At 39.9% G+C, this 7,826-nt stretch overlaps 1 protein-coding gene across 1 annotated transcript; it reads left to right on the top strand.

Moving 5' to 3' along the window:
* The first annotated feature begins 1,182 nt into the window (after positions 1 to 1,182).
* On the top strand, positions 1,183 to 7,735 carry LOC102196857 (ER lumen protein-retaining receptor 2). Its single transcript, XM_005721929.2, has 5 exons — positions 1,183 to 1,513; positions 3,457 to 3,557; positions 3,781 to 3,939; positions 5,964 to 6,216; positions 7,232 to 7,735. Exons 1-5 carry the CDS (start codon positions 1,423 to 1,425, stop codon positions 7,264 to 7,266), a joined length of 639 nt encoding a protein of 212 aa, XP_005721986.1. The 5' UTR covers positions 1,183 to 1,422; the 3' UTR covers positions 7,267 to 7,735.
* The last annotated feature ends 91 nt before the right edge of the window (positions 7,736 to 7,826 follow it).

Below are 7,826 nucleotides of genomic sequence, written 5' to 3'. Positions count from 1 at the left end.
TTTTGAGCATTTCTTGGCTTAATTTTATTTTTGTCATGCTGCAGTGTGAAGTTCCTGTAAGATAATATTTGCCTCAAAGAAATTTGACAATCTGTACCTTCAACAAATTCAATACTAGTGTATCCCAAGCCTAGTCTTCTGTGAGAACTATAAATGTATGCACTGCTTCCAAACAGCAGATTCAAACTTAGTCCAGCTATCAGATTATCCCCTACTCTTAATAGATCTCTGTGGGTTTGTTTGTTTGTTTGTTTTTTATTTGCTCTTGTGGTCTCAAAGGTTTTATACATATTTCAAAGATTGGCAAGTAGGCATTACTTGAATATTTTAAGGATTATCTTTGATTTGATGTATATTTAAGAAATGCATTTCTGCTCTTGCTTGTTACCAGACTCCAACGTACTGCTTGCCATTAAGTCTCATGTTGTACCTGTTTAAAAGGTTGGTCAGGGTTTGCAAAATGGAGCAGCGAAAGCACAATGAGCATATGGGGTCATATAATGGGGTGTTTATGTTTCACTAACAAAAGTTTTGGGGGACTTGGCAAGGACTGCCTAAAGTTGGTACGTGAGTATGGGCAGATGGCTGATTACAGGAACCACCTGAGAGTCAACCTCTGCTGTAGACGAAACAGGATTGCCTCTAAAAATCTGCAAATAAGCTCTTCAGTTTCTAGAATTAATGTTTGGAGAGAACTTACTCCCAAATTGTGTAAATGTAGTTAAACATTCTTCTCAATATGTATAAAAATACTTATTCTGTGTCGTAGCAATATGTAGAGTTAAATTCTGTTTTATAAGGAGAATTTAACTACACATCAGAATCATCTTTATTTGTGCAAACAAACAAGGAATTTGACTCCAGTAGGTATAGCCAATAAATATGAGAAGATTAAAAAAAAAAGAAAAATACAAGTTACAGAAAATCTTAAACTATGCAAAATATAACTAATTATAAATAGGATGAACATAGTACCACCTGAATGAAACTGGATATTAAAGTAAAATTTAACTCCACGTATTTACACGTGTCTTAGTAAAGGATGGACGCTGATTTCCTGGTTCGTTTCCTTGACCATTGCAACTGGGGAAAGGGAAACTTGTATTTACTTTCTTTTTTCGTAGAATTTCAAGGCAACGTTTTCTCCAGCATAGTTTATGCAAATTACCAATCGCTCTGTCCTGATTGGCTGGGACCAAGAGCGTTTCCCGTCTTACATTGGATACTGCGGTCTTGGCCACGTCCCCAAGCCACGTCGCGCTTGACTCGCCATTTTCCCATCTTCTGGACCCAGAAACCGTTTATTCTAACATCACAGTGTCATTCAGCGCTGTCGGATAGGAAAAAAAACCGTTGCCGGAGACAGGCAGAGTTCTTCAGAGAATCTAGAATCGCCCTGCTACTTGCCGCGTTCCTGCAAACATGAATATTTTCAGGCTAACCGGCGACCTCTCCCACTTAGCAGCTATCATCATCCTGCTGCTAAAAATATGGAAAACCAGGTCTTGTGCCGGTGAGTAGCCAAAGTCTTTAACTTAAGAGTTTAAGCGAACCTTAGTAGGCACAGCATGTGTCCTCTCGTGTAATTAGCAGTTTGAGGAGAAGTGAAAGCTGTCCACCGTGGAACTTATCTGTAGTTAGTTGGAACTCATTAGCCAGCTTTTGGCTAATGTTAGCTAGCTGGCTAGTAGTCCTGTCCATTTCAAGCGGTATGTTTTGTCATCAAGTAATGACAACCACTCCCGCGGCTGTCACTGTGCCTTTTAAGAATAGGACCCTGAAACTTGTTATGTGGTTCTGTCATCAGTTGCTTGTCTTGACAGTCCATTTGGCCCCAAACGAGCGTTAGATGGGGGACCTGAGGGCCACAGTACTTGATAGTTTGGCTTCGTCATTTCACCTGATTGACCCTAAGCAAGTTCCACGTTTCAGCCTTACTGTTCCTGTGACTTGCTTTACTACAGCCTGGTATGACCTCTCTGACGTGGCAGCATCGAGTGCTCCCGAGTCTGCAAAGTCGGTGACTGGGTGAATGTTTTTGCTTGCAAGTCCAGCAGGTCTTTGAGGGAAAAGTAAATTCCTGCATTCTGTGAAACTTTGTTTTTCCTGTTATTGCTGTGGCCAAAGGTTGGGTTGCTATCACTGCAAGGGAGCCATACCTAGATTAAACCACACAATGGTGTGTGAGAGTGTAAAGGGGAACAAAACGAATAATTGACTTTGAAGTGCTAACAAGGTTTGGATCACCTGGTGTCCTTAGAGGACTGTTGAATTCATTAATGGGTTACAAACAGTGTAATTTGATTACAAGTTGAGCAAGCAAGTAAAGCAGTTGCATAATAGCCTGTTTTTTAATGTAGAGAAGTGCAAGTAAGCCATTGCATCTGTTAATTAATTGACATTTATTAACAGATCATGAACAGCAAGCAATGCATTTTTTAAAGTGCACACTCTAACATAAAGTCTTATTGCATGTGTCTTGATGCATGCTCAATCATCCAGGTAAAGAAATCCCAAAAAATCGATTATGTTCATGTGGTGCTAGTTTTGGTCAATATGCAAATGTAGTGTTTGTAAGGTTAGGGAAACCTGCAGTCAGCTGAGACTGAAGAAGTCACTTGGATGAGTGACAAAACGTTTCTACCACTGAAAACACTACGTTTAGATGAACAGAATCAACTTTTTGGTATTGCATGTTTTTCAGTTCAAGTTGAATCTATAATTCACACGAGTTGTCTGTGTGTAGACCAGATTGGACATTTGGTGGACTAGTTTTGCCCCCCAGACATCTCTGCCTTAGGCTTATTTGTTCCTGCAAATCAAAGTACTTCTGAGTGATTGCCTTTATCCCTTTACATCCTAATGGGAGTGGCTGCTTTAACAAAACTTAAAGAAGCAGAAATAAATTGAAATGACTCACAAACAGTGGACCAGTAAAGGTGATAAAACTTTCAAATGAAACTTGATAAAGGAGCCATAATTGAATACATGAATATCAGGAAGTACAAAACCTCAGATAACTACACAAGTTTTTAGTTTAGTTTTAAACAATTATGTTGTTGGAGCACACTTAATGGGAGTAGCAGAACATACAACGTTAGATTGTTCCAAGCAGCTTCACAATTTGTGTTTCCATGGGGGAATACCCTGGTGGCTTTTTCCAGAGCTCTGATTATGTACAACTTCAAAAACAAGCATTTAAAGTTTAAAATCAACTCACTGGAAGATTTCTGTTATTAGTGAGTAATAGTAGTGCAGCATGAATGAGGTGAAAAACTCTTGGCCTTTATAGTATCAGATGATTTTTTTTTTTTTTAAAAAACAGGTTTTGTCACATGACAACATACCAGATACTTGTTCCAATTATATAATATCCTCTGCTCCTATACTAACCATATAATAGGGAGTAAAATGTTATAATGTTAAGTTTAAAATACTTTGTGCTGTCTTTCACAGGTATTTCGGGAAAGAGTCAGATCTTGTTTGCCTTGGTGTTCACCACTCGATACCTTGACCTGCTCACATCGTTCATCTCTCTCTACAACACCACCATGAAGGTAAGATCCTGCCCCCTTCTCATCATCACATCCTGCAGCATTTTCCATCCAAGCAATGAACACAGTAAGCGGTACACCAGGCCCAACATGTCAGTGTTTGCTAAACGATACAGCTGCCAAATAATTTGTGGTAGGCTTGTACGAGGTGTCCATGCTGCACAACTGCAAGTACCTCAGGCCATTAGGTCACGAGAGTCTTAATGCTTTTCCATTTATATTTCAGATCATCTACATCGGATGTTCATACGCCACTGTGTACCTGATCTACATGAAGTTCAAGGCAACTTATGATGGAAACCATGACACGTTCAGAGTGGAGTTCCTGGTCGTCCCTGTTGGTGGCCTGGCTTTCCTGGTTAACCATGACTTCTCTCCTCTGGAGGTCAGACATTCAAACACACAGCCAGGGCTGCTCTATGATAAAATAAAATTCATGACTATATTGTTAAATCTTGAAATGACTGTTATTAGACACAACTACTCAAAGACTCCAAAAAAGAATAGATAATGTAAAAAAAGAAGCGAGGAGAAATTGGTATGCAAGTTATGGAAGACAAAAGAGGGCTGTCATCTAGATTGGTTCCTACTATGACAGGCTCTCTGCAGCACCTATAAGCCAACTATCTAAGAGCAGTCGATCTTTCATGCGGCTTCTGTGTTGTCATAGTGCCATAGATGGTAGTGTCGAACTATGAACAGAGCAGCAGGTATGGGAATCCTCATGTGCTGAACAGCAACATGGTGCTTCAAGTAGAGCAGCAGGGTGATATGTCCAAAAATATTTATCACGATATACATTTGAAAATTTGCAATAACGATATAACTGACACTAGACAAGATACTTTACAACTCCACAACTTTATTAGTGCAAAAAAAACCATCAATGTATTTTCACTTAAACAAGCAGCTGTTTAATGTGAATTAAAGTTATATAAAAATTTAACAGTACAAATGCAAATTCCTTGCTGACAGTTTAACCAAAAGGCATTTCCAGTGGAAATTGGCCGACATATCCTCAGCATAACCATGTATAATATCCACAAAACTTAAAAAGAGGTTATACACACACAATACGGTAATATTATGTTGAAGCACAGTACGTATCACTCCGCGAGGCTCCTGCCTACGATAGCCGTAATGCTCCGACAATCCATCAAGCGGTGCGGCTTCGTAGCTCAGCAAAGTCGTACTAAAACATTTGACAGGTTTTGAAGCGCCGTTTACATAAAATCGTTTCGAGGTCAGTAAACACAACCAGAATTCATACATAAGGCACACACATAAGGGGCTCTGTCGACTTTCAGAAAAATCAAAGGATTGATTTTAAGTGTGCCGTATTTTCCAAAGAACACAGTAATAACGACGGCCCGCTAGCATGCGCTACCAAAAATAGTGCTTTGCTTTGTATCTGACGGACGAAAGCTAAACCAGTTCCACACCACTGAAGCTGCAGCATTTTTACAAACCAGTTCTGGTTCATCCGTTTCATTCAACGATTTGCTTTCGCCGCAATGCTTTTTCCGACGTGTGCGTATGAAAACAAAGGCACTGCGCATGCGCGTTTTACCCATATTCTATCGCGATATTTCATTTTTCTATCGTTGCCCAAAATTATACCGGTATTACCGTGAACGGTATGATATGGCCCAGCTTCAAGTTTCCATCATTGTGGTGGAGCTCTTTTTAAAACATCTCAAAGGCAGCTGTTGGGTGCTGTTTATGGCTTGGAAGGTTTCTTGGCTTTAATTCAGCGTTCAGAGTTAATGACATATTTCATAACTGGAAACAAATGTGCACTTTTCTACCTGATGTGGGTCGCTGTATGCTGCATTACCATCATTCACTATGCTACGTTTTTTGCATCTTATACCACGGACATGGAGGAAACGGAGTATGCCTCCTTCAAAGCCTAGATCACGTGCGTTATCCGTGACTGACAAGTAGCCCAACTTAGGTCCAAACAAAGTTGTTTTCAAAATCTTTGGGAGAGAAAATCATAACTGAAACCAAAGTCTGAGGAATCACCCAGCACTTCATTCTATAGAGGGAACAGGATGCACATACATGTTAAACTCAGTCATGTGAGACAGCTGCCATGCAGCATGCATGCACCAGTGCAGACTTACTATGAAAAAAGGGTTATGTTTCAGTTTGATTTCTTTTACCGTGCCTCTGGCTGGTTTGTTTACATGTGCATGCTTTCTTTTTTCATGTATTTGCAACACACTGACTTGCAGAGTGTGTTTGTGAGCTTGATTTTCAGTCCAGGAAAATCACTTTAACATTCGCCCAAGTACTCACAGTTATACCTGCCATTCAACACTGGCAAACATGATAAAATCTCTGTATGTAAATTTAAAACACACATCACTGCTGACACTCTGCCATCCATTTCCTCCACCTCAGATCCTGTGGACATTTTCTATCTACTTGGAGTCAGTGGCCATCCTACCTCAGCTCTTCATGATCAGCAAGACGGGAGAAGCTGAGACCATCACCACCCACTACCTGTTCTTCCTGGGTCTGTACAGAGCTCTCTACCTCATCAACTGGATATGGAGGTTCTACTTTGAGGGGTTCTTTGATATGATTGCCATCGTTGCTGGAGTGGTGCAGACCATCCTCTACTGCGACTTCTTCTATTTGTATGTAACAAAAGGTGAGTGCTGCTGCATTTTTCATTTCATTTTTTAAATTAAATATATATTTGTTCAAACCAAAGTTGAAAATCTCTTTAATGGTAGCAGTGCAGATATGTTGTAACTTGTTTCAAGGACAAAGCAAACATGAGCACAAGATTAGATTCTCCAATCTGAACATTTTGTTTTTACTGTGTGTAGTGTTTTGTTTTTTTCTTTGGGTTTTTTTTTTTTTCATCATTTGCAATCCTAAACTTTTAAGGTTTGTCCATAAATTGATGTCATTGAGTTCATAACTGTCTTGTCAGTGCGCCCCAGGGCAGCTGTGGCTACAATGTAGCTTGCCGTCGCCAGTGTGTGAATGTGTGTGTGAATGGGTGGATGACTGGTTGTGTAAAGCACTTTGGGGTCCTTAGGGACTAGAAAAGCGCTATATAAATGCAGGCCATTTACCATTTGTTTACAAAAGAGTATCACGAAGAGATGCATTGACTTATCAACTACTGCATCACTATAATGAAAAATTCAGAAACGCCCTCGATGCTTCATCATTTATTGAGTTTTTAATATGAGTTTAAGACGACTTCCTTTTTCTTTTCTCACTGGTGACATCACAAACAACACAACCAATGCAGTGGCCATAAACCAGGCTTTACACTCATGTTTCAGAGCACACTGGGCAGTACATATAGTCACTCCACCATCTTGTGGTAGAAACTGGTGTTCATCAAAATCATAGGTCGACTTCAGCTGATGTCTCTTAAACACAGTGCGTAGACATTTGGATATAAATAGCAGTGGCTTCTTCACATCCCTTTGATTGCTTTAAATAATTCAGGTATAATAAGTTCCCTTTAACTACAATGATGTTAAAACAAATGTTGATGAAATAAAGTTTTCATATAAGTTTTGGTGTTCAAGTCTCAGGCAGCAAAAACACTAAACTGAAAAAAAATCAATCCATCAGTGTGTCTTCTTGTGATGAATGCTCCCTGTCTAATATGTTTAACATAAATCTGTCCTGTCTGGTTTCAGTACTGAAAGGAAAGAAGCTGAGTCTGCCAGCCTAAGTGCCAAAGAAGAGTGTTTTGGCAGACTCAAATCGGGCAATTGGAGGGGAGGAGGAGGGGCAGCAGACACCTCTGACAGCCCCATTCCCCCAATATCAGCAGTCACTTCCTCCTCTTCCCCTCCCACCAGTGTAAGATGCCTGAGACAGAGAGCTAGCAGGAGCCACTGGCTGATCCAGAATCAGTGGAATTGGAACACCTTCAGCAGCTGCTCCTTGGCCTGCAGATTTCTGTTTGATGCATCTTGCCTTAACTTTTTTTATTACTCTGTATAACGGAAGGGAAAAAAAGCGAGAAATGTTTTCTACATAAAATGTGTGATCTGGAGATTCGACACATCGATGGAGCTCGGGAGATAAAATTGCCTGTGATTTGGCACTGTATGATATAGAAGCAGACTTCTTGTGGTGGGATATTATTGAGCATTTTTAATAGTATTTGCAATCAAAATAAAATCTCTTTGTTCTTGTTTTTGTTTTTTTCTAAATCTGACTGAGGAGGCTTGTATTGAATCCCATAACTTTGATTCTGCCGTTCTGTTTTTGGCCAGTATGCATTCC

This window comes from Pundamilia nyererei, unplaced genomic scaffold (genome assembly GCF_000239375.1).
Source record: "Pundamilia nyererei isolate P.nyererei 1_Seehausen unplaced genomic scaffold, PunNye1.0 scaffold00005, whole genome shotgun sequence".
In the NCBI taxonomy this organism is placed as follows: domain Eukaryota; kingdom Metazoa; phylum Chordata; class Actinopteri; order Cichliformes; family Cichlidae; genus Pundamilia; species Pundamilia nyererei.
This window is presented reverse-complemented; position numbering and strand designations above follow the sequence as displayed.

Bases quoted from the DNA above. Each gene is read 5' to 3' on its own strand.
- LOC102196857 (XM_005721929.2), top strand. From the start codon at position 1,423: ATGAATATTTTCAGGCTAACCGGCGACCTCTCCCACTTAGCAGCTATC. The intron at 3,558-3,780 runs GTAAGATCCTGC...TTTATATTTCAG, and splicing joins TCTACAACACCACCATGAAG to ATCATCTACATCGGATGTTC. The intron at 6,217-7,231 runs GTGAGTGCTGCT...GTCTGGTTTCAG, and splicing joins CTATTTGTATGTAACAAAAG to TACTGAAAGGAAAGAAGCTG.